Source organism: Wolffia australiana, chromosome 8 (assembly GCF_029677425.1).
Source record: "Wolffia australiana isolate 7733 chromosome 8, ASM2967742v1".
NCBI lineage: Eukaryota > Viridiplantae > Streptophyta > Magnoliopsida > Alismatales > Araceae > Wolffia > Wolffia australiana.
The window spans coordinates 1,198,582-1,224,906 of record NC_135842.1 but is presented as its reverse complement, the minus strand read 5'-3'; the positions used below and the strand labels follow the sequence as shown (position 1 = coordinate 1,224,906).

General features: G+C 37.0%; 2 protein-coding genes and 2 long non-coding RNA genes across 4 annotated transcripts; 1 reads left to right on the top strand and 3 right to left on the bottom strand.

Moving 5' to 3' along the window:
• Positions 1 to 13,957: 13,957 nt before the first annotated feature.
• LOC144706610 (uncharacterized) lies at positions 13,958 to 14,850 on the bottom strand. Its single transcript, XR_013582282.1, has 2 exons — positions 14,464 to 14,850; positions 13,958 to 14,293 (listed from the first exon to the last, which is right to left on the bottom strand). It is a non-coding gene; the product is annotated as an uncharacterized LOC144706610 (long non-coding RNA).
• Positions 14,851 to 15,817: 967 nt separating this feature from the next.
• LOC144706322 (metallothionein-like protein 2) lies at positions 15,818 to 16,931 on the top strand. The gene is made up of 3 exons (XM_078579223.1): positions 15,818 to 15,975; positions 16,537 to 16,614; positions 16,699 to 16,931. Exons 1-3 carry the CDS (start codon positions 15,908 to 15,910, stop codon positions 16,787 to 16,789), a joined length of 237 nt encoding a protein of 78 aa, XP_078435349.1. The 5' UTR covers positions 15,818 to 15,907; the 3' UTR covers positions 16,790 to 16,931.
• OEP16-1 (outer plastid envelope protein 16-1) lies at positions 16,905 to 18,771 on the bottom strand. Its single transcript, XM_078579222.1, has 6 exons — positions 18,597 to 18,771; positions 18,458 to 18,509; positions 17,980 to 18,011; positions 17,461 to 17,494; positions 17,271 to 17,338; positions 16,905 to 17,206 (listed from the first exon to the last, which is right to left on the bottom strand). Exons 1-6 carry the CDS (start codon positions 18,708 to 18,710, stop codon positions 17,066 to 17,068), a joined length of 441 nt encoding a protein of 146 aa, XP_078435348.1. The 5' UTR covers positions 18,711 to 18,771; the 3' UTR covers positions 16,905 to 17,065.
• Positions 18,772 to 20,853: 2,082 nt separating this feature from the next.
• Positions 20,854 to 24,314, bottom strand: LOC144706931 (uncharacterized). Its single transcript, XR_013582347.1, has 3 exons — positions 24,218 to 24,314; positions 21,720 to 21,968; positions 20,854 to 21,000 (listed from the first exon to the last, which is right to left on the bottom strand). It is a non-coding gene; the product is annotated as an uncharacterized LOC144706931 (long non-coding RNA).
• Between the last annotated feature and the right edge of the window lie 2,011 nt (positions 24,315 to 26,325).

Genomic DNA, 26,325 nt, shown 5'->3' with positions numbered 1-26,325 from the left:
ACAGTAATTTGGGTTAATAAGTCATTTTAAAGCTCTAATTTATGTATTAATACGTATACATTTTTCCTTATAGTAGGGTAAATATAGGTTGTATCCACAAAGAGCAAGAAATGAGAGAGTAAATTGCACTTCAAATACATTTTTAATTTTTTTAGGTGATTTTATATTTTTTTGGATTTTTTAAGTATCTTATAAAGAGAAAATCAGAAATGAAGGAACACTAATCCAAACTATGTAATAAATGAAATACATATTTATGTTGTTTATCATAAATACTAATAATTTATTATGAATTTTAAGAACTTTTTTGAAGGAATTACTTATTTTAAGAATTTGTTTTAGGGCAAGAAATAAATTTTATAGACTGATTTGGTTCATTCAGGCTACACTTCCCATGGTGAAAGTTGTGTGAATTGAGCAAGAACGGATATTAGCCAAAAATCTCCATGATGTTTGCTACATGAGGAATTTTTTTAGTGTTGTGTGATGCATTGAAAATCTTGAAGTCTACCCTATCCATTGTTACCCACAGAAAATGACAAAAAATTCAAATCAAACATTCATGACATCACACAAACCTTGTTATCACTTCCCCCAAGGGCCAAGGGGTGCTTTTTCTATATGAATATTGATCAACCTTTAAATCTCTTCCATACTCTTGTGTACTTAGAGTGCATCAAAGAAATTTGATGCGGTGGGCCTCCAACAATAACTTGGGAGCAGAAATCCAAGATGATAGACAAAGAGAAGAAAGAAGGCTTTAATAAAAGTGCCCTAACTCTCCCAGCCTTTGGATTTAAACCCAAGTATTTGGAGGACTAGGATTACTTGATTTACACCCTGGACCCATGTTCCCTATTTTCTTGATTAGAAATCAGGCCTTGGAAATTGAAATTCTGGGTTAGTTCCACAATTTTTGCCTTTACTTTGTTTATAAGGAGGTCTTAATGGGCTTCTAGAATGGGCTTCTTGTGTATTGGGCCTCTTCAATTATCTAGAGCATGTCTTGGATTTCTCCTTTCCTCCCATTTTTATTCCAAATTCACCATTATATTTACTAAGTCCTGTAATTGAAATAAAACTTGAAGAAGATGTGAGAAATCCACTTCACTCAAAGGAGTCAAGTCGGGTTAATCTCAAAAGTTGATTAACTGCATAAAAATAGAGCTTTGGAAAATAAGTCATAAATTTCTCATTTTAACCTTAAATGCTGAATAAAAAAATAAAAAATCTAAAAGTAAGTGGTAAAAAACTAGTGTAAATGCATAATTTTATGAAAGTAGATTAGAATGAAAAGAATTTAAAGGATCTAATCCACCCCCCTCCTAAGTCATACCTTAGCCACTTAAAATGATAGATCTTTTGTATTGGTAAAAACATGATGATGAGTATGACTCACATGAGGGTTTTGCTCATCGATCAATTCAACCATGTCATAGTCGCTATTGAAGGGTGTTACACAACCCACTCCCCCATGCCCATGACAGAAAGTAAAGAGATGGAATAATGATATTATGGTGATACATGATAGATAAACTGTTTCTTCAATGCGATTTATGTCTTTTTACTCATTAATCTTGACATTATCATATTATTACCTGAAATAACAGAATATTCATATATCACTTATTATTTTCATTTTTCGTGCATTACGGAACATTTACCTAAACCTAATTCTTCTTGATCTCTTTGAAGTGAAAAAAATTACTGATGAACATTTTATATTTCCATCTGTTTAGATATTTTTTAAAAGAAAATCCCACAATTATTATTGAGCTGGAATCCATATTTGAGCTAATTTATTGTGCAAACAAGTCTACACGGGTAAAATATGGTTGTGGGATTTCAAAGGCAACACTAGAGGAGTCTAGGCCGAATTCGTATACACACATATAGCCTTCATTCACGGCTAAAAATAGGGAATATAAAATTAAGAGAAACACTCAACTAATGGGGAAAATGGGTAAAAATGGCGAGGAGACTAGAAAACTATAAAAGGGAAATTTAATAATTATCTCATAAGTATAAATGCTCTCTTTTCCTCTCATTTCCATCATTCTGGACATGATCTAGGTAGTTGCTTGCCAGAAAGACAAAGCATTCTCTAGGGTCCCATTTGTTAACCCTTCTCAATCTTAGTTGTTTGAAGTTTTCATTCAACATATGCTCAAGTTTGCACTGGAAAATGCCTGATTCTGGGAAACTATATAGATACAAACAGGATAGGAAGCATTGAGGGCTTAAGAGATGTGCATTAAGGTTAGTGAAACTTATATTGATATTTTCACAGCATTTCCTATCCTTCTCCCCCTTCATGCCACCCGTTTCTCACTCTAAACACATGTTTTCCCTTTGTTATCTCTCTAAAGTCACATTTCTCTCTCTCTAAACCTTCATCCATTTCTTTATTTTATTCCCATAAAGTTTCATAACAAATGCTACTGTTTTTTTCAGCTTCAAGTTCCATTTCCAAATAATCACAAAACATTCCATCGTTTACTCATTCAAAATTAGGGTTTTTGGTGCACCACCACTCCCTAGGGGTTCAGTGGGCCTCACATGCAGCAGGCACACCATTCAACCCACCAGTATGTGAAGGGTGCAGGAGCACGCCCACTGATCTAAATTATATGAAATATTTAAATTAAAACAGCGACATAAGCTCTTATTTTGGACTCATCACATGGCAGGTCGTTGAGTAGTCAGCTGCAGGTAGAGAGTGCTTGTCCCCTCTAGATGCAGCAGTGCACCCTTATCCTGTACTATGTAAACTCTAAATACTTTTTCCTAAAATAGACCCTTATAACGACTTATTTTTTTCCCAATTTTTTAGTATAGGAAAATACTAGTGGTAGATGATCACGACCTATTTTTTACTCTATACTTCATCCTGTCTTCCCTTAAGATTCCCCTGTATATTAGGAGAATTCTATAATGGTTCAACCTCCCAGTATCTATATGGTAACAAAAAGATGACTCCCTAACCTTGAACAAACCCATAATCTACATTATCAATCATTCTTCATATAGGGATTGATTGATAGATTTACGTGGGCTAAAAGCAAATAACAACACAGTTTTGTCTCATTTATGCTAATTTAACTAAATTATTGTTCTTATTATTCCACTGTGATTCGAACTATCAAGTGCTTTGATACATGCCATGGCTATGCCGATTATGATGATACCTTGATACAACAGGCATTAATATTCCTATTAAAAAGATAATAAAGAAGGACAATTAAATATCCAGATTTTATAGCACTATCTAGTCTCACTTATAGAATGAGTATGGTGGATCTGGTCACCATAATTGTGGAGATATCACTGATGGATAGTAGGTGCCCTAACGGGTCACATAACAAAGGCTTATTAGACATTATATAATATACTTAATGTTTAAGGGCTTTATGGAAACATCTTTCAATACATAAAAAGGCAAAATTCCCAAGTAAATTTCACCCATGAAAGAAGTCTTTAGGCCCCCCATCCTTTTATCTCATGTGGAATGCTCTACTTCTTCCAGTTAGCGGCATGCAAGAAAATCTTCATCACATTTAGTGGAACTTTTTGAGTAGTGGAGTATGAAATTGATGTGGTAAAGACAGTGTGGCTACATCTGGAGGAAAAATTTCAATGGCTTCAAGAGACTCAATAATGGAATGATTTGATCATATATTTTTGACTTCTCTTCTTAATTTCCAGTTCCATTTGATTCAGTTTTGACTATGTGAATCTTTTTGGATTGCCCATCACTGTACTTTAACCTAAATCGAAGGTGTTTGTTGATTTAAGATTCTGTTAAGGTGAACTTTCACTACTTACTATCTTTATTACAATATAGATCACAAAGATCCCTAATTAGGATAAGATAATGAACTGACATATATGCTTGGGGAAGAGCCTAGCCATTAAGAATTTGAGCGCACTTTTTTTACTCTCATAGAAATTGTAATGATTGTTGTGTTCCAGACCCTTGATTTAAAAGAAACAAAAATGACATATATAATGGTAGATGAGTAACAAAATAGTAACAGAACTTTTAAAATTGATAAGAAATCACTAGTGCAACAGTTGATCCATGATATCTCAATTCCTCCATTGAGACTAGTTCAACTGTTTGTGTGTCCTGCCTTGGGACTTATCCATGTGATTCTTGGCACCTCAAATATCCTCCTTCATCCTTACGAAGCCATTATTACTCCATCATTGTCTTTGTAGGGTTATGATCACATCACGAGTTGATAGGAACATAGGGGAGAAGGCAAAAGGGTCAGGCACATGAACAATTCTGACCTAGGTGGATTCATCCAATACCTTCCCCTATTTATACTCATAGGGGTTTATTTATACAAATCCCTAGATTTTATTATATATTTTAACGTCCAAAAGACTATTCGTGTGTTTATCAATTGACTAGACTCAAAAAACATCAATGAAATATTCATCCTCAAATATTTTAGTTTATCAATTGGTGTCACTCCCAGAGAATGATGGACATTAAGGATTTTCTTGTTGCGCTTACCTATCATGTTTTGATAGGCAATCTGTCACACAAAGTCATGAGAGCTACAAATGGCAGGTAAAATTCTAATATTTGTCTTGCGCACTCTTTTTTCCTTATGTTTTCTTGAATATATCTCATCACCATTGGTAGAAGATCACTACTGCAACACAAAAATGAAGATGAATTTGGTAGACATAAGCTTTCAAATAAGAAAGAGGATCATCCTAAATATTATGAAAAAAATTCTGGAAATAGAAGAATTTACTATATCATATAACAAAAATAAAGTATACATATCGTCAATCTCTGCCTAACTTCAATAGTTTATCTCAGCATGAACCTTGTAAACATTTAGAAGAATCTACTCTTATTTTATCTAAATTTTCACATCCTTAATGGTACAAATGAGGTTATACAAATGAGATTATTTCCCTTCAGTCTTAGGGACAAAGCGAGAAGTTGGGTTACATCTTTATCTATGAACTTTGATTATTGGAAGGAAATTGAAATCACATTTTAAAAAGAAATTATTATTTTATAAAATCAAATGCTAATCAAATAGCCATAACATAATTTTTTCAAGGATGCAATGACTGCCTAGGTGAAGCCTAAGAAAATTAAAAGAGCAAACAAAAAATGTACACACCATGGTATGGAAGATTCAGAAATTTTTTGAATTTTTCTATGCAGGACTAAGAGATCAAGACAGAGAGATGATTGATGCCGCTAGTGGAGGTACTTTTATGCATAAATATTCAGATGAGGCACATAAAATTTTAGAAAATTTAGCAGAGAATGATTCATATTATGCTGCCCTTGATCTTACTAGAAGAAATGCAAATTTGAAGAGAAGAGGGATGATTGATGTTAGTGTTTTTTTAGTCTGATTTAAAAATACAACAATTTGCAAAAAGATGTTTTTGATTAAACTACACATGAAGATACTTCAAAATTTCTTGATTCATCTCAGCCTTCTGAAACAGATATTCTGCTTTTCCATCATTGTTCTAGTGCTGATCAAGTGGAAGTAGACTGCCAATTGCATGAAAACCATTGATAGATCCAAGATAAAAGAACATGCAATACAAAGTACTTCTAATCCTAGAGATCGTGGGTACCCTATAAATAACACGCCAAGATATCAATATCAAAATATTTCTCCCTTTCATGGGCAGGAACAACAAAGTTTCTACCCATGGGCGACCAGAATGGTTTTCATCAAGCTACTTCTCCCTCATATGATGAGTTTTACAGGAACGTGCTGGAAAAGCAGGAAAAATAAGATAAATGCAGAAATGCAAGCTCAATTGATCAGAATGCTCCAAGAAATCTACATAGAAATTGAGATGGTAATAGAAGAAAATAATGCAAGGGCAGTCCCAAAACAAAAAAGGAAAATAGACGAGAATGGATTCCCTATCCATGAAACAGATCAATTCCCAAATTAGCCTTAAATTAATCCAATGAATTTAGATTTGGTTCAGATCATATTTTTATCTGAAAATCATCATGAGACCATGCATGAAATTTATAAATTATGAAAATGAAAAATTATTACCCGATGTTTTTGAAGTTTAAAGACAAAAATTAGAAGTACCTATAGGAGAGTTATATAATCCTAAGAGGATACAACCCAATCCAAAAGATAATATTCCATCTATTGCATTTCTTAATCCTTTTAAAAATTCTATAGTTCAACCAAATGCTAATGATGAAAATCTTCTGAAGATTTTAAAGCAAGATATGATCACCTTTTTATTTAGTGAAACAATACAGCATACTCCCTCGTAGGCTAAATTTTTAAAAAATTATGCACATGTAGTAGAAAACATAAAGGAATTCAATTATCCACAAATGTTAGTTATATTCTAAAAAATAATCCATAAAAATAAAGGGATCCAGAAGCTACCCTAATCAAGTGTGAGATATGAGGACTGATGTTTCAAATCTTTATTTGATTCAGGAGTTGGCATTCATGTTTTGCCAAAATCTTTGTATGATATTTCGGTTTGGGGAATGGGAACCTATCTTTTCAGAACTACAAATAGGTGCTGGCTCTATTAGGCAACCCTATGGATTATTAGAAGACATTGCCATTAAAATAGAACAATGTTATTTTCAGGTTGATTTTATTATTGCTAATATGAAGGTGACGGAAGATCTTAGAAATGCTCCTAGTTCAAATATCTTAGAATAGAAAACTTAAACTTAAATGTATAAATTATGAAATTAACATAACTGAATCAATAAAATATCCTGAAAATTCATGCGAAGATATATGTTTTCTTGATGCTTTTAAGCATGTTAGTTACGGTTCTTTACGTGCATCATCTCTAGATCTTTCTAATATCTTAATATTTATTTTGAATAATTTTTATGCTCTTGAAGCAAGGATTGATTTCAAACTGTTATTATCAACTTTAAAATGTGTATTTTGAGAATTAATTAATGACTTCCATGTTATCATTTCTTTGTCCTTCATTTGCATCAGGAGAATAAATTACTCGATATGCTTAGAATATATATATTTATCTGCTATTTCACAGTCTACTTCCAATATCAAGGGAACTAGTGCATCCTCAAGCATTCATAGAATCTTTGTAGAAGAAAATACTAGTTAGGAAAGAAAATATTATAATTTTTAGAAGCGGGATTTATTTACTCAATTTCTGATAGTCCTTGGGTAAGTCTTGAGCATGTAGTCCCTGAGAAAACGTGAATTACTGCAATAATCTATGGCTGGATAATTTAGAAAATGTTCTTACAGATATGCATGGAGATATGGCTGGTGCTCAGTTGGAAAAAGTCCTATTTTATGGTCTAAGAGGGAACAATACTAGGGCAATTGTTGAGCAGCCGTGGGTCAGAGGTGGACAAGGCCAAAGTGGTCCAAAACCTTCCACTTCCCACCAACTCTAAGAAACTTATAGGTTTCCTTGGCCACGTAGGCTTGTGCGAATAGTGCATCAAAGGTTTTGCTAAATTATCTAAACCGTTGACTAACTTATTGGACAACAATGTGAATTTTTAAATTAAAGATGTAGGAAAACACAGTTTTATGTGGGTAAAGGAGGATCTAATGAAAGCACCAATTCTACAAACTCTAGACTGGAATCACTCCTTTGAACTCATGTGTGATGCTTCTGATTCTCAAGAGGAATGTTTGGTCAGAGGACTGAAAAGAAGCAATTGCCCATCTATTATGCTAGCAACACCTTAAGAGACACTCAGGTACACTACATTACAACTATGAAGGAGTCACTTGCTATTTTTTGTTCTATATTAAATTTAGATACATTTTCTGATCAAGAGCTTGTGTTGCAATTTCAAGAGTTTAATTAGGTGCGAAATAAAGCCTATGAGAATTTGATGATCTTAAAATAAAAAATGAAAGCATTTCATGATAGCAATTTAAAAAGAAGTAACTTCTGAAAAAATCAAAAGGTCTGGCTTTATAGTTCTCACTTAAAATTATTTCCGGGGAAGCTTAAGAGTAGATGGGATGGACAATTTGTTATCATTCAATTTCATGATTATTGAGCTGTTTTGATTCAGATTCAAAGATGAGACAATAATTATAGTAAATGGAGAAAGATTGAAGCTGTACATGGAACTAGAACCTAAACCAATGGAAGCTAAAATATACATTAATGATGAACCATAAATTTGAACTTACATTAGTAAAATAATTCTAATTATTAGATTTTTCTTCTCTACATTTTTGATTTTTAACTTTCATACTCCTAGTTTAAACTAAATAAACAGCTATTCAATAGCCAATATGATCCCATTTACTCTCTTCCTAGGTATTTTTGGCTTATGAGGATGTCAATGAGGAAGGTGCAAGCTAAATGAGTGTAGAGGTTAGGGTGTTGTAGTAGATCAAGCACACCTCTTGGTGGTATAAGCCATGATCTAGAATCACCAATCCCTTTCTGAGTGGCTAGGATATATGGTAGGGTGAGGAAAAGAAATGCATATCGAAGGGTTAAGTACTATTTTCCTAGGATGAGTGCTGAGTGAACTACCCATCATGCAGCCATTCCCCAGGTGATGATTGTATCGATCTCAATTAGTTGGAACCTTATTTTGTAAGATGTGATCCTTTCTTCAGGTATTAAAGCCAACTAGAGCTGTATTTGAAGTCTATATATTTATCGGTCACACTTTTTTCTCCTAGCCTACCTTCCACTTTTTTACCCATTATAGCTTATCCCTATAGGAGCCTATCTATACCCTATTATCCCTAATTACTTGTGATATGCTTTAATCCCATGCCTTTCTCTTCTTTGCCTTTGGGATATCATTCCTTCATAACATATTTTCTTTGTTATCCATCACTTTTTTTGTTAATATCCTCTCATTCTATTTCATCATTTCTCACTAGCATGGGAAAAAATTTCTTTTGTGTATAAAAAAACCTATGCGATCAACACATCTTTATTTTAAAAGATTCATTTTATTTATTTAAATGATTTTTCAAAAAAAAAAATAAAAAAAAATAAAGATAAAAGGAAAAATATTTAGTATGGGGCTTATCATTTTCGAAACATACATGGCTATTGTTTTTGAGGAATTGTTGGTCATTAGATTTATCATCTTTTTCTTAGATGGAACACACCTATATAGTCCACCATTTGAAAAGGATTCTTTATCCTCATATTTTCTACATCCTTTTTATCTTTTTCTTTCATGCAGGGATAGATGACATTATCGAAGTTCACGTTTGCAGTGGAGGAAATTCTGCCGTTGGAAAATTAGGAATCTTTCCAGATTTTCAATCACCAATGCAAAACAAGGACGTATCAATGCAAAAGATGAGGAGAGATAAAAAACATCAAAGATTTCTTCAACTTCAAAGCTTTATACCTGATGATCCCTAAGGTTGACTGAACTCAAATTTTGAGGGTCACTTTGTCTTTACCCCCTCCTTTGACTCATGCCCTCCGATCTTTTAGTAGAGGCATGGTTTCTTGTCAAGTTTAACATTAAATTTACTGTTTGGACTTGTTGACTGATTAAAAGCTAGTAAGTTTTTGAGATCCGCCAAACATTTTCTTGGTGTCCTTTGCATGCAAGGAAATGCAATAGAGAAGCGGTGGAGCTTACATTCTGATGACATCAAATATGTAGTGATAAATATTTATTTTATGATTTATATTATTATTTATATCAAGAATATGCACAAAAATTTATCACTTAGTCATGTTGAAGGCAAAATTAACGCTCCATTTTGTAATTGGTCCTAAGTAATGGGGTTTAATGATTTATGAACTAACTTTACTCGATTCCGTTGAATCAGGTGGTTTATTTTTCTCATGGTTTCCTTGGAGCTTGATTGCATGGCAGGACTTAGGTAATTAGAATATTAATGATTTATCAATGGTCAAGAAGAGAGGGACCTAAAGCACAGTGAAGCCCGCTATGGAGTAGGCCCAATCAAAATCCCAAAAGGAGCTTACACCCAGACAAAGAAGAGGCCTATTTTTAAGGACAAATTCAAGTGGGTGGCTGCTATTTCTTTCCTATAAAGGGCATCACAAAATTGACATGCCATATTGCCAAATCCTAGCCACACATTATAGGTTTCTCACATTGAGAACCTGGGATCCCTATTTATACTCCTTTTCTCCTCACATTTTAAACATCCCTAAATTTTGGTCCCATACTCTATTTTGGCAGCCTTGACTGCTGTAGTGTTTCTTGGATCCACTCTATTCGAGTGTCAGGTTGATTGAAGACATGAATTAGATCATTATATTTGGAGGAAATTGAAGAAGAATGCATCCGTGGCCCAAAAAGGAGTGATACCAGAGGTTTGTGCATTCTTGGAGGTTCCTGCTTTCCACACTTGACTTTTCTTGCTTGGTTATTACAGGATGATAGCCACGACATAGGGTTTTCCAACCCCACAAATGATGCTCAAAGAATACAGCTCAAGTCATTGCATTTTTACTGAATCAGAAAAATAGAGAACCGCCACACATTTTTTCAGCATCGTCATGTCGAGTCCGGGATGCTCCACAGGACAAACCCAGGGCTCCTTCACCAAACAAAATACCGTAAGCTATTTTAAGTAGTTATTCTTTGATTTCTTAACATTAAAATTAAATTTTCTCAAAAATATCTTTACAGTTATTCCCAATATAATTTAGGTTTTCCATCATTGCACTTTCTTATAAAAATAATATTGCCTTTTTCTTTTTATCTTAAAAACTATATATATAATCACATGGAAAAATATTTTAATTGATCTTGGGAAAAAATAAGGATCAACGATAAGCATCCTCACATTACATTGGTTCTTCTTGGCATCATCCTAAGGTTACAAATGTTTAACCATCATGTTCCACCATTGGAATGCGTCTTTCTACCCTTTAACCCCTTTTACGTCGTCGGATCATCATCATTTCACTCAGCATCCCTTTTTATGCAATTCATTCTTTTAATCACATTGCTTTTGTGCATTTTCTTGTTATCGTGACTCCATTATTGTTCTTCTTAAATTCTCATTATCACTCTATAGAATCTACTATCTAGTATCTACTGTAACATTATTAATTATAGTATTAATTATCCTGCTTTTGCCTAACATTTTCTGGTCACTCGATCCGGTACTTGATATGTGTCTTATCTTATCTCACTAATCACTATTTTGAGAATAACATATATTTAATTACTTTTCCCTGTGGAGATAAGCTGTGCTCATTGCGAGATAAATTTACTTAAGTGAGTACAGGTTCATATTTATTGATTAAACTCATAAAAACCAGCGAGGTATTGAAGCCTAATTATGAGCTTATCAAGTTAGAGATTCATTGGCCATTGTCAAAGTACAGCTGTCCATCTGTAAATCATCTTTGGTATCTCAATTCTATCGACCACATACGGAACCATGAAATGAATTAACCTGAATGACACTTTGGTATTATAACATTTATACAATTCCTACGGATAAATTTAGTGGAATCTTTCTGCCAAAGATCATCCAATATTTATCCTTAAAGTCTCCACACTGATGATACATGATTGTGAATAATGGTCATATGAGCGAGACTAGATTGTATTATTCTATATGGATACTTCATGTCCTTATTGAGTGTTCTTTGATTAAAAATGTTTAAAATGTTAAGGAATCATGATCTTGGAGTTATGATCTCATCATAATCCACTAAAACGGAATATGTATTACTAGCCTTCATCAGAAGTACAGCACACATCATGATGCATGTATTTTATTAATGATCACGGAATAATATATAGAATGTGAGATTGGCTCGATAGTAATGCCATCACCTCGAGTGGGTCAATTGCTGACCATCGTATGTGCATATGAAGACCTCATACCTTCTATTTGAATTATCATTGCTAACACACTAGATAGTATTTAAATCAGGGGTGTTAAGATGCATTCATATCCTGCATTAATATATTATGTATTACCATTCACAACATTTGAGTTACTACAATAACAAACAATCAACATTTGAGCTTAAATATATTTTTGTATTTTTTATATTGTTCTTAGACAATAAAGTTATAATCCGAATTGAAATTAATACAAAATTCTTATAGAATGTTTCTTGAGCTTATATGATTTTTATAGAATTTAAGGAATTGCTTTAAATTTTCCTATATTTTATTGTAGAGAAATTAATTTATTTTTTATTGATTTTATTTATGTATAATTTAAGGTTTTATTTCTGTTTATTTAAAGATTTATGGCTTATTGAATTTTAGGATCAGAGTGTGTCAAAATACTGGCCCTACTACAGAGGACCATGAGAAGCAAGTAGCAGATCAGGCCATTGGGTCACAAAGTAGGTTTATTTGGCCAGCAGGAATGGGTTGAATGGGCTGAAATATGTTTCCAAGCTAGAATGGAATCAACCAGGTTGACTTAGTCCTGACTAAGTTGACCTAGATTTAAAGCATGGGGGCTATATGGCCTTTAGCGCAAGGACCACAATAATAGGTTCCTTTTTAAATTCCCTGGCGATAGGTTCTAAGATGTTTGAATCTTATGAAACATCTATGTGAGTATGAATTTGTTGTACTCATTGGAAAGCTAATATCCAGATCTCTATTTGTATGAGTTGATGCTTTACGAAAGATAATTGAGCTTGAATCAATGTTTTTGATGCAGACATGAATTGGTTCAAAGTCAGGATCCAGCATTAATTGGAAAAAAATTTCCCAAGCAAACAGATTATTATTTGGTTATCAATCCTTATCATCTATTTTACGTCATTTTTTATATTACACCAACTTACAAATTTAGATTCATACTTCAAGAATATCTGTCCACCATTATGATGTTTCATACTTCTAAATAATTAAGGACTTTTTAATCAACCAGTTTTGTTTGATTATTATTCACCTTTCCCTCTAAAAAAATGAAGCATAAGTGGTTTAGAATTTGATGAAATTTCCCTTCTGAAAAACCAGTTTCACCTTTTAAAAAAACCATGTTTTGAAGTGAAATCAAGTTAAAATTTTTATTGTATGGATTAACTTATTAAAGAAAATATATTATTTATAACTCGGTCCATGACAAGGTATTTTCTAAAATAAAAATTATCCACTCTCCTTATATAAAACATAATGGTTCATAATTTTTTATTATTTAAAGAAAAATTAAAATATGATACAAAAAATGAAGCACATTATTACCCTAATTTTGAATCATGATATTGATAAAAAAGTACTTGTGTTGTTAGACAACTCAGAAATTTTATTTTATGATTATCTCAATCTTCCATAATCTCGGACTATAGAAATATCATCCATTGGTTTTTCTGGTCTCTCTTTTTTATTAAATCTTCTTACGATATCTTTTAATTGAATTTCAGGTTATATATTTTATGTAAACCTGTAAAAATGTTGAACAAGTACTAATCCATCAGAAACACATTTCTGTGACTTGTGCCTCTAAGAAAAAAATCAGTTAAATCCATTTTGAGAGTTTTAGATGTGTCTGAAGAAATATTATTTTTGAGTGCAAATGATCTCCCAGTTTGCGTTTTTTTGGTAAAGCAATACAATTCCAATCAAACATTTTATTATTTTTCAAATCATTTCTAAAATATCCGGTGTCCCTTGAATTTAAAAATATTTAAACTTTATTTGAAAGTTCTTTAATCACACATTACCCCAACAATAGATGTATCATAGGATTAATAGGGGACGGATTGGATTATGGATCTGGGACAATGAAATGAAATAAAACAAGATAAGATCTCTACTTCATTATTTTAAAATTGTAATCACGTTAAAGAAAAGACACTGGAAAAGTAACAATGACATGGTATAATCTGAGCACAAACATAAAAAAGTCAACACATAATTTATGATCATGTTTAGAAGAATCTAAAATATCACATGACCTTTTATACATGGTTTAATCAAGGAGCAAAACTATTTTCTCCGTATGAATGCGATCATCAATCATAGTTAAACCATCTAAAATTCATTATATTTTGGATTTTGAGTTCAAATATCGTTCTCTTTTCGATCAAATTTACATCAGTCAAACATATAGAAGCAGAAAAAAACAAACCCTTGGGATTATGAAGGCTTGCCATTGCATCAACTGTAAGGCAGTTGTACCGCCTCAAGCAATCAATCTTGAATAAATGACGAAGCTCCATACTTGATAAGCATGCACAATAAATACAGAAGATCCAACGTGGAAACATAGCTCTGCGGCAGAAAAGATAACTATAGTTGACTAGCGTGTTTCTCACATAATTTTTAACAGCCAAATGGTTGCCCAAGTATATCCAACTGCAGATCAAGCCAAAGGGATAACAAAAAGAAATAATTAAAAACGATTGTGTACTAGTCGCATCAAATCTCTACCCCCATCTCAATCAATCTCGCTGTCCCGACTCCCTTCTCCCGTTTTATAACCTTCCGATTCTCCAGAAGAAAGAAAATATCTAATGAAATAATACCTTGCGGCCTCGTCAAGAGTTGTATCCCGCAAGCAACTTCTTACAATCCCTCACGCGGGCAGGCGAATGCGCACGCGATCGCGCCACGCCTGGCGGGGTCTGATTACGTCTTCCGCCTGTTTCTTCGGCGATTCTCCTCCACAAACCTATCCGTCTCTTACCTCAAGATAAGCCGATTCGTCCGATTTAGGGTTCCTCGTAGAAGATTATACAACATTTCTTGTACAATCTTGTACGATCTCGCGAAATCGCAGAAGAACACGAGATTGATCATGAAGAAAAGGAAGAGAATCGACCGTACTCGCCATGGAGAGCTCCTCGCAGTATCATCTTCTTCTCCCTCGACAAACTGTTCAAGCCAGTGGCGGGAAGTCGCAGTCTGGCATGAAGACGATACGCCTTTTGTCTAAAAGGACCAAATTTTGAAATTTTATTTGGATTTTTTGCAGGAGGATATTTCAAAAATCGGATTGAAAAATACTTGACACGAATATACCATTTTGTCCTCAAGAGAGAAATCTAATACCGACAAATTCTAGGAAAAAGACGAGACGGTTTTTAGTAAAAGAACATAACTTTAAAACTTCTGGTATTATCTGCAGAAAAAAATATTTTTAATCAGCATAAAAATACAATAAGATTTAAATGAGAACGGACGATTTTGTCCTCCAGAGGTATTTTTCGCAATAATGGACTTGACGCCTTTTAAAAAAGTGGACAGAAAAATAATCAGCGATATATATTTAATAAGAAGAGACGATTTCTTCCTCAGGAGAGAATTGTATCCAGTGGCGGCAAGTCGCACTCTGGGATATATACAATACGAATTTTAATAAAAGAACATATGTTTATTTATTTTGGTAGGGACTATCTGCAAAATGAAAATTTTAAAAATCGGCAGATAATATTTTTTTTGAAAAATTGTAATTATGAGCTAAACACGAGACTCCTTTCCCATAAAGGACCTGATTTTAAATTCAAATTTTAGCACAAAAAATTAACTTGTAATATTTTTTGTCCGGAGAAAGTTAGTGATCGCGCTCAATTATTGGTCCCAACTGGGGGGATAAAGAGGAGACACCTCTGAAGTAAAATTATTAACCATTTAATCTAAAATATCAGCAATTAGATGATTTTCAAACAATAATTAAAGATTTTTTGGAACAGGAGAGACGATTTTACCATCGTGGAAAAATCATAATCTCGAAAGGACCAGAGTTGTGGACGTTAGCGATCGCGCTCAATTATATGTTACGTCGATGGGTCCGCCTGAGAGATACGGTGGATGTGGGCGGAGGTAGGATCGGACTATCGATATTGAGACACGTGTAGCTCTCGGGATCTATAAATTCGGGCGCACTAGTCGTTCAAAGCATTGAACCCGAGCACGAAGAGCAGCTACAATTACGAAGTAAGGAGATCGATCTTTGATTCTGCTGTGAGGATGTCTTCTTGCTGCGGAGGAAAGTGTGGCTGCGGCTCCGGCTGCGGGTGCGGGAGTGGATGCGGAGGGTATTGTATTTCGTCTTCTCATCTGTTTTCCCTTCCGACTTCTTCTGTTTTTTGAGCGCTTATCGTCATTGAAACTCGTGAAGGATTGAAGTGGTCGTAACTCTGATATTCGTCCCACCGGACAGCCTTTTTCTCGAGGTTAAATGTTTCTTTCTGATGCGTTTTACGCCGGCAGTGGAAAAAAACGGAGTTTCCTCGATGTGTATCGTATTTCCCGCCCATGTAAAACCGGTTAGGGATTCCGATCCACGAATTACAAGATTCAAATACAGAAGTTATTTCTTAATCTCCGATCGCGATTTCTCATCGTAGAACGAATCTGACAAGATCGGTACTGCTGTGGCACATCCATTGCATGCAATCCATCTGCTTCGTGGTAGACGGTTTCAAGATCTATCGTTTAATCAAATTATTTCTTCTCTGCGACCAATTCTACGCATCATATTTGTCCGACGACGTCCGTTACAATCAATTCTCATCCGATTTCTCTCAAATATACCGTCAATCACCGTTTCTTTGTTAGCGATGAAATTATAATCAACAAATTTATAAACGCGGCAGCTGCAAGATGTTCCCCGACATCGATGAGAGGCTGACCGGCGCCAGCGCCATGATCCTCGGCTTCGCGGCCGGGAAACCGTAAGACACGAACCTCTACCTTTCCCGCCAATTCTCGCAACCGTCTGATTCAAATATCTCGTCTTCTGGAAAATTCTATTCCAGATCTTTCGATGGGTTCGAGATGGCCGAAGGCGCCGAGAACGGCTGCAAGTGCGGCGCAAACTGCACCTGCAACTCCTGCACCTGCAAATGAAGTCGCCACGTGTCCTAGCCGACACCGCGTCGCTCTAAGTCCTCGCACAATAAACCGCCACGTGTCCGTGTCCGTTCCACACGTCCCTGTCAACAAAGTTTTTCTTCGCGAGTCGTACTAAACTCTCTAAAGTTTGTTCTTATTGGCTTGTCGGCCTGATTTAAGATATAAGCCTGCATCACAGTTCGGCCGAACCGGCCGGACCCGACCCGACAACTACATGATCGGACGGCCGAGGAGTGACCACGTGGCGCGCTTATTCTTTCGATTGTCTTGTTACGCAAGGTGGTTGATGAAATTGGCGGCAGTAGCGACGGCGCCGCCGGTGATGGCGGCCTTGACCACGTCATCTCTGTTCTTCTTAGAGGCGGCCGCCACCAGGGCCCCCGTTATAAACCCCCCATAAAGGGAGTTTTTCTGCAAAAACGAATTAAAAATTAAAAATTACCTCTATATACAGGAAAAAATAAAAAAAACCGACCCAGTCTTTTTTCCCTCTGATCCTTTGAATAGCGTACTCCGTTCCGGCATATGCCCCTGCCACTGTTCCTGCTCGATCGCATTGAAATAGCATATATGAAATTGCAATATTGATAATAGCAATCTTCGTTTTATGCATTATTATAAGAAATAAGAAAGAATAATAAAAGTAAGATAAAGAAACTGCGCACCCCAGTAGGCGCCTTCTTTGCACATCTTCTTCAACTGCACAAATAAGCAGTCAGCGTCATATTTATTAGGCGGGTATTAATTATAATCGGTACTGAGATCAATTGTCTATGAAAGAACCGCCTAGAGTTAGAGATCACGATGCAACATTAATTCTAAGTCCAAATCCGTAAATTATTAATCAGGAGAGTAAAGGGTCTGCTGCTATTAGAGATAAGAAAGTTATGACATATCGGTTCTTCATTTAGTTACTAATCTAGCTTGCAGTAATTACCTATGGCCCATATTCAAACCGTTGCTCTTGATCCTCTACGCAGATAATTAAAAGACTATTTAAGCGTATTATTGGCGATGCAATTACCCGGGAGGAAGCCTAAACGCAATTAATTATTTTTCGTTATGTTTTCCAGAAAGCTTGGGACGAAATTGTTCTACAGGGGAGCTTATAATAAGAAGGCATTAATTTTGTCAAAAATTAATTTTGTCAAAAGTTACATCGAAATTGACGAAAATAAACTTACAGATTCCTTCAAAGCATTCTCCGAAAGGCTCCCTGAAAAAGATTCCGCACATGAGGTTCATATCAATTGAAACCTCAATTTCATCGTGAACGAATCACCAAATATATGATCCTTCAATAAATTGAAATTTATGAGAGTAGCTCAAACAGAATGTGGGGAAATTTCGGTTATGCAGCTCGCAATCAAAATTTTCAGGCATGCAAGACAGCTCGCGATAAGATCTCCACAAAAATTGGAGATCATGATCCTTCATTTAACTAAGTTTCTTGCATAATCCCCTTTTTTCCACATCAAAATAGAGACTGACAGCTCGTAAAAGCTTCAAAAGTCCGCATTACAATCCACACACCGACATATCAAATCCTACGTCACGTCATTTCTAAAGATCAGTCACAAGTCCCGAATCGACAAATCGAGCCACATTGCAAAGAATCGTAAACATCAGCGGCAATAAACCGAATAAACAAGGAAAAACGACCTTTCTGAAGGCAGTGATAGGTCTCCTCCACTGCAACCTTGGCAACCGCCACCTGCGACAGATTAAAGGTCAGATCTCCAAGGAAAACGAGAAAAAATTCAATAATTAGGGGAAAAATCTTGCGCTGCGGAGAGATTACGGCTCCGATGGTGAAAAATCCGTCAGCGGCGCGGTTTAGGAAGGCATTCCCCGTGTCGATGTGGAAATCGATCCTGGGTGAACTTGCGGAAAGAGAGAGCCTGCCTCCTGCCATTCTCCTTCCTCTGTCGCTCGCACTAGCACAACAAGATCAACATTCAACGGTGGAAGAGTACTCCCCAGAAGAAAAACAGAATCGACTGCTGAGTAAGCCACGATCCGCCTGGCCACGTGGCAACACGACATACGCGAGGCTCAAGTATAACTGAATATTATCTGATGGGTTAATATCACGGCACAGCCCAAACCAGGTCGAAAGTCTGCGATCTAACTTTAGCTTTTTTTTTGGGACGGTATATCCTAAACTCACTAAGTCGTCTGCGATATATCCTGGTGATGACGCTGGATTCCACGTCATCATCGGGATATGTCGACCTGCCAAGGGTTTTCCGATAAGAGAGAGAGGGGCATTCTAGAGAGAGAGAGGTTCTAGAGAGAGAAAGAGAGGTGTTCTAGAGAGAGAGGCATTTTTTAGAGAGAGAAAGGGAGAGAGAGGCGCTCTAGAGAGACCCAACCTCTCTCTCTCTAGAAAGAGAGGTGTTCTAGAGAGAGAAAGGGAGAGAGAGGCGCTCTAGAGAGACCCGATCTCTCTCTCTCTCTCTCTAGAAAGAGAGATGTTCTAGAGAGAGAGGTGTTCTGCCAGACTTCAGTCGGTTCTCTCTCCCTTTCTCTCACTAAAAAATGCCTCTCTCTCTAGAACACATCTCTTTCTCTCTCTAGAACCTCTCTCCCCTTCTCTCTCTCTCTAGGCCGCTTCTCTCTCTCTCTCTCTCTAGAATGCCTCTCTCTCTCTCTTATCGAAAAACCTTTGGCAGGTCGACATATCCCGATGATGATGTGGAATCCAGCGTGGCTGCCAGGTGGGTTCCGCCAGGTCAAAATCTGGCCGGAGATCCACCTGGCAGCCACGATTGACTCCATGTCATCACCAGGATATATCGCAGATGACTTGGTGAGTTTGGGATAAGCCTTACAAAAAAAAAGCTAAGGTTCGATTGCAGACATTCAACCTGGTTTGGGCTGTACCGTGATATTAAACCTTATCTGATTATTAGAACTCATATCTTTATATGAATAAGAAAACCTGAGTATATGTTATCGTAAGTAGAGTTTGAAGGTCCCTGTCCGGTCCGGGTTTTTAGTAAAGGTCTAAACCTTTCGGTCATGTTCCGGTCTGTTCTTGTTCAGTCCTGGTCTGGATAGACCCAGTCTTGGCCTGGTCTGGTTGACTATTCAATGTTAAAGTCAAAGTAGAAAATTTATGTTGATGGTTATGTTAACTATCAACATAACAAGCTTTAGAACCACTATTAGAATATCCCTTTGATTTGTCCCTTCTTTTGTTTCCCCCTTTCTATGTCTTGCTCCCTCCTCACTAGACATGGTCGTTCTGTTCTGTTCTCTTTATTCGCACAAAAAATTCGCACAAAAGAACCGCACAAGGGTCTGTTCTTTGTTCTGTTCGTTTAATGAGCGAAAATAAGAATGCACAATTCGCACATTCGCACAAAATTCGCACATCCGCACAGAATTCGCATATTCGCACAAAATTCGCACATTCGCACAAAATTCGCACATTCGCACAAAATTCGCACGAACCGTACAAAATTCGCACAAATCTTTGGAAAATTCGAATAATTTGGTTGCAAATTGCATAAAACAATGTCGGTTAATATTCTGACTTAATAATATCCTAGTTGATATGTTATCATCCAGATGAACAGTTTTAATATAAAATTAATTAAAATTTTTATTGGAAGAGGTCTCATTTTAGTGGTAGAAGACTACTTGATAATGTAGTGTATAATTTTTGTTTAGATACGTTGAGGGTTATCAGTTATGGAACAAAAATTAAGAAAAGTGAGGGGCAACTAACCCCACTAAAACTAAAGTATGAGGCAGTCGTTTAATTGTTAGAATTAATTGTGGGCTTCTTATGGTTTAATTCTTTAGAGTTATTGAGTTCTACAAGTTGGTTTAATAAAGGGGTAGCTTTTTCCGAATTAAGTTCTACAAGTTGGAATGCTAGGAATGGGAAAATTAGAAGCAACCGGAAGGATTGAGAATAAAACTCTTGCCGCAAAATGTCTAATCTGGGAAAATGACAAGGATCCACATTCAACAAAAGACAGTAGGAGTTCAAAGCAAAAACAGAAATGGAACGCCATCTACAAAAACTGTTCTAGCTCCCACCGAATTCATCCTCTGGTAATGTAGCAGCTTGGTCAAGCTCGTCCAACTTTGCGCCCACCTCTCTTGCTGCATCCCATTCATCCTTGCGCACACCTCGTCTCCTCTCAAAGCTATTACCCGTGCTTCCCCAAACGTCATTGTCTTCGACTCCTCTGTAGATATAGAGTAAAAACTAGAAGAACACATATACAAAAAGATCCAAATGATAAAACATATGCATTTTAGGAGAGAGGGGGAGTGTGAGTTGAAGAGTGAGGAAGGAGGGGAGGGTGAGTGAGAGAGAGAGAGCAGTGGATAGATAATTTAAGGTGGGAGCGATATGGAGAGGGGAGAGTGAGTGAACGAGAGAAGGAGTGGGAGAGTGGAAGCATAAGGAAGAGTGTGAAAACAAAAAAATGGAGAAGTAGAGAGAGTGGGAGATGACGAGAGAGAGAGAGTTCCAATGAGATGGAGAGACGGAGAGTAAGAGAGAAGGAGATTGAAAGGGAGAGGGAGGGGGTGAGCGGAAGAGTGAAGTGGTGGTAGAGGATGAGTGAGCGAGACGAAGTCAAAATTAGAGGGGGAGAACTGAGAGCAATAGCTAGATAATTTAAAGAGAGAGATATGGAGAGGGGAGAGTGGGTGGGAGAGAGAGAGAGTGACAATGAGATGGAGAGACGGAGAGTAAGAGAGAAGGAGATTGAAATATCAGATGTAGGGTGTGAGTGAAAGGGTGAAGAGGTGGGAGACGGTGAGTGAGAGAGACGAAGTCCAAAGTAGAGGGGGAGAACTGAGAGCGATAGATAAATAATTTAAGGAGATAGATATGGAAAGGGGAGGGAGAGTGTGAGTAGAAGATAAAAGAAGAGGGAGAGAGTGGACAAGTTCGTACCTCGCTATTGCAAAGTTGTCGGTGCATTCAGACGAATGTTAAGTGGCCCATCAACTTCGTCACCGTCTTCGTCCTCATCTGTTCGCAGGTCGTCGTTGCTGTACCAGCTCTTCAACATCATTAAGACTTCGACGCTCTCCGCCGTTAGCCTCGATCGCCTGTAGTTGATTACTCAACGGCCCTCTGAGAATAGGCGCTCTCACGCGGCACTCGTTGCTTGAACTGCTAGGAATTCTCTCGCCACCATCGCTAACGCGGGGTAAGAAAGTTGACCTGTTCCATGGATAAAATTATTTATAAATTCAATAAGTGCAGCATGAGAGGTTTAATATAAGGAATGCAAATTGTATGAGACCTGTCGTCTTCCACCAATGCAATACCGCTGTACCGAATGCTGGGGGGGCCGTTGCATAAACGTCAAGCTCCGCAATCGGGTCGACTCTTTGTGGTAGCTCAGACATATCGAGTATTTCTTCAAGTTCCATTTGTATGAAATTACTCGTCGCTGTTAGAGCACTTAGTTTGGTGCGTCGTCTGTTGGGGTTCTGCGATACTGAATGTGTCTCCATGATACTACGGACAGTGGAGAGAACCTCATTCTTAGCTTGTGGATCCACCAATCGAAGCTTCATAGATGGATCAAGTAGGGAGGCGATAGTGAAAGCTTCATTACGTGATAGTACAGATACATACTTCTCTAGCTTAGCCCGCATAGCAGAGCACACACTAGATAAGGCATTCCTTTGCCTAACAGAGATAGCATGTCCAACTGTAAGCATCGAGGAGTTCGATACGCCCACCCTGATTTGCTCGAGATGTCTCATCAATCCCTTAATTATGACTATAGCCTCATTAGACATTGGTGCCTTGCTTCGGATAGCAACGGAAGTACCAAGCTGGAGTGGTTTGAGCAAATCGACAAATTTTTGCACTAGATCCCATTCGACGTCAAGTAAGGCTTGTTTTTGAAGAGCGGTGGACATCATCATATCGATCACAGTTTTCTTCTCAATGCACCCCCACAGCATTTTATAAGTGGAACACCACCTCGTAGGATAGTCTATCGGGATCCTCCTCGCGTTAGACAAATTTAATTGTCTGCAGTATGCAAAGTACTTCGCCTCCTGCCTCGTCGATCCTCGTATAGCAATCACCACCTCCCTTAGCCGTCGAACAACACCCCCCAAGGAAATAAAAGGAGGCTCATGTTCCTCTATATCCATCACATCTTCAAGGCTTGTGAGATCTTCTTCATCAATGAAACTTGACTCGGGGGCATCATCGATGACATTGAGGGCCTTCAATCCAGCCTGCATAACTAGATTGATGACGTGTGCAATACATAGGACATGCCTCTTTGCGGTGAAACGGGCATTCACTGGCCGCAACTCCCATTCCAATATCGCCATCATTGTCGTGTTGTTCGAAGCGTTGTCCGTCGTAATAGCGCAGAGCTTCTCACTTAGCTTAAATTCTGCCAAAACCTCCAGGACAATCTCGCTCAAGCACTCCCCAGTGTGGGATCCCTCCAACTAGCGTATAGCAAGGATACATTCACAGATTTTCCAATCTGTGTCTATCCAGTGAACGGTGAGTCCAATAAATGATATTTGATTCGCAAAAGTCAAACAGTCCAACGTGATGGCCACTCCATCAACAGTCTGCAGTCGGTCACGAATGTGGCTCTTCAACTCTTCATAAATCTTAAACGCTTTTTCTTTCACAACTCTGGTCGATGGAATGGAAATCTCCTCTTGTGCGATGAATCGAAGCAATCGGATGAAATATTTCTTACATACTATGTTCCACGGTGAGGCGGATTGACAGATGAAGCGTACAAGCTCTTCTTTTGTCGCCTCAACCGAGCGGCCACTGAAGTACATTTTTTCACTACCTTGATGATCGAAGATGTTGGCCACCGATGGTTGATTAGATGAGCTGCATTCTTGAGCCTTTAGCTCGTTAGATTCCTTATGGTGCACATTTTGCAAATGACGCCATAGGACCGTACTGCAGCTATATTTGTTTTGCTCTATAGACACTGCACGACCCCGATTTCGGGTCGCACAAATATTGCATGTGAACACCTTCGGTGCGACCGATGTGAAGTGCACGCGCGCAGCGCATTCGTTCATTCTCTTTCTCTTCTGCCTGCCCTGGCCAACACTCCCTTCGGATGAAGAAGAGTTTTCCTGTGAACCAGAAGCATGCGCTAGGGGTTCCCTAGTCATCCTAGATTACAAATGGAAATGTACATTACTCAAAAAATTAATCCAATACCAAACTAAATTCTGACCTTTTTATGTGCACTAATAAATCACATATATTCAATCAGTTTCATAAATAGGAGAGTGAAAAAATTATGACTACTACAAAGCAAGAAAGTAGATTTGTACAGCATACGGGTACATAATAGAGAAATAACATGTAATGTATGCCAATTAACTGAAAATTGAAAATTCTACATATCATGTCCCATTCATCATACAAGTACGCACCTTTTTAGATGCGTCGAAGAGAAACTCAGGAATTATTCAATAAGCCGATAAGTTCTCCGAACGTTATGGAGAGTACGAAGAGGCGCGCTTATAGCTGTGTACGTTAAGCCTTAGAAGTGCGCAGAATACCAGTGATGACTGCCTGCTGAAATAAAATTGAATTAAGATTACTGGGGACGTAGGGACATAGAAATTGAGCTCCAGAGATTGACATAAGTAGGTAGGCGAGTAGAGAGTGAATTAGAGATAGAGAAGGAGACACGCATAGAGAATGCGAGAATCAGAAAAATAAGTAGTACCGATCAGTGGCTAACAACCCAAATCAACTCAGCAGATCACCAAGAAACCAAATCTGGACATACAACAGGAGCCATAGAAAGCAAGCAAGCACAATCGATGGAGAAAAGGCAGCGATTTCATCAAACCAAAATGAAACAATAAGCCACACCTCAGTTTAAATTAAACAACAAACCCCCCAAAATGAATTTTTAATTTGGTAGAAAATGCGCTACAGGAGTTAAAAACGAGCACGGAAGAGACCAATTTCTTTACAACAATGAGATAGTCTCTTGCTAAATTTTATTTCTGACTTGTTTCAGACTTGTACAAATTTCGTTCAATTTTGTACAAATTGCAGCGCACAGCAGTCTGACGCATTCAATTTCGTTCAAGTTGAGATCATCACTCAGTTTTATGGCCTGAGAACCCCATTATTGCGGCATTGACACAATTATTCGAGTATAAACCCGTTGAGCCAAAGTTCACTTGCATCCTGTCCGACTTCACTTAAATACGAATCCCCTTTCAATAATAAATTCAGATTCAAACAAAGAATCAGAAAAAGCAAAAAAGCAGTAAGTAACAGGACAGATGTACTTACTAATACTAAAACTCAGAATCAAATGACGTTGCAAGAATACAAATTAAAAACCAGTAAATACTAAAACTCACAAAACGCTTCTACTTTCCAGCGCTTGAAAAAGCACCATTTTAAAGAACTAAAACAATATAACTTTTATTGAAAATGAGCGTCATTTAATAAAAAAAGTAGGGATCATTTATTCACATAGACCACACGTCAAGCGGGAAAAAACAAGCAAACATATATTTTAAAGGAGTTTCTATTTTTTTCTAAAGCTCATTGCGATGGTTACCTCCAAGAGAAAACAGAATGGAAATTCTTTGGGCAGCTCTTGAATGGCATTTTGCGATGGTCATAGCTGGCCAGTTTAAATGAACTAGCTCCCCCCTACTAAAACATGCATGGTCCTCAATGCATAACTAAGAAAATAATGAAGATAAAAATTGAGGGAGAGAATGGCAAACAGTGGGGATGGACGTGTGGCTCGCCGTTGAGATGATTGATATAAAATCTTGAATAAGTCATGCCGCATTTGACAATCTTATCCGTGAGAGCTGTGGATACAAGCCCCATTCCTGAAACAAACAAAAAACAAAGCGAGCAAAATGCACACACACTAAAACTAACAAGAAAATGAAATAAGGATAAAAATAAAATTTTAAGGGATTCAAACAAACGGTTCTAATATGGATTTAGGGATCCATAACGCCTTACGTGATAATTTCTTAAAGGTTTCTAAGATGGATTTAGGAATCCATGCTTGGTGCCGTAGCTTTGGGGTCAGCATGACCCTCGACCTTGTAAAGGTTGATCGCCTAAGAGTCCATTTCATTTGCTCATGTATTTGATTGCTCCCTTGATGATTCCTCTTGTCTACATACATTCTCTCCATGCCAGCATTTTTCCTTATTCTATTATTTGTTGTTCTTTTGTTCTTCCTCTTTGGCATGGATGTTGAGGGAATATCAGCAATATCTTCATGCAAAGTTTCATTATCCAAACTACATTTCTTTATGATCTTTCTCATTTTTCACTTTTCCTCTTGTAATTCCGTGATACTGTTCTGTAAGTATTGATTAATTATTGTCAAGGCAATGAGTCGTATTTGGGAATGCAAACATGAGGGTTTACAATGAGTTTGGATAACTGAAGTAGTAGATGGTGACGTGGAACCTTTGTTTTCAAGGATGGAAGTAGTTGTTGAGGCATGATTGTCCTCGTCAATATTTTCCTTAGAGATTTCCTA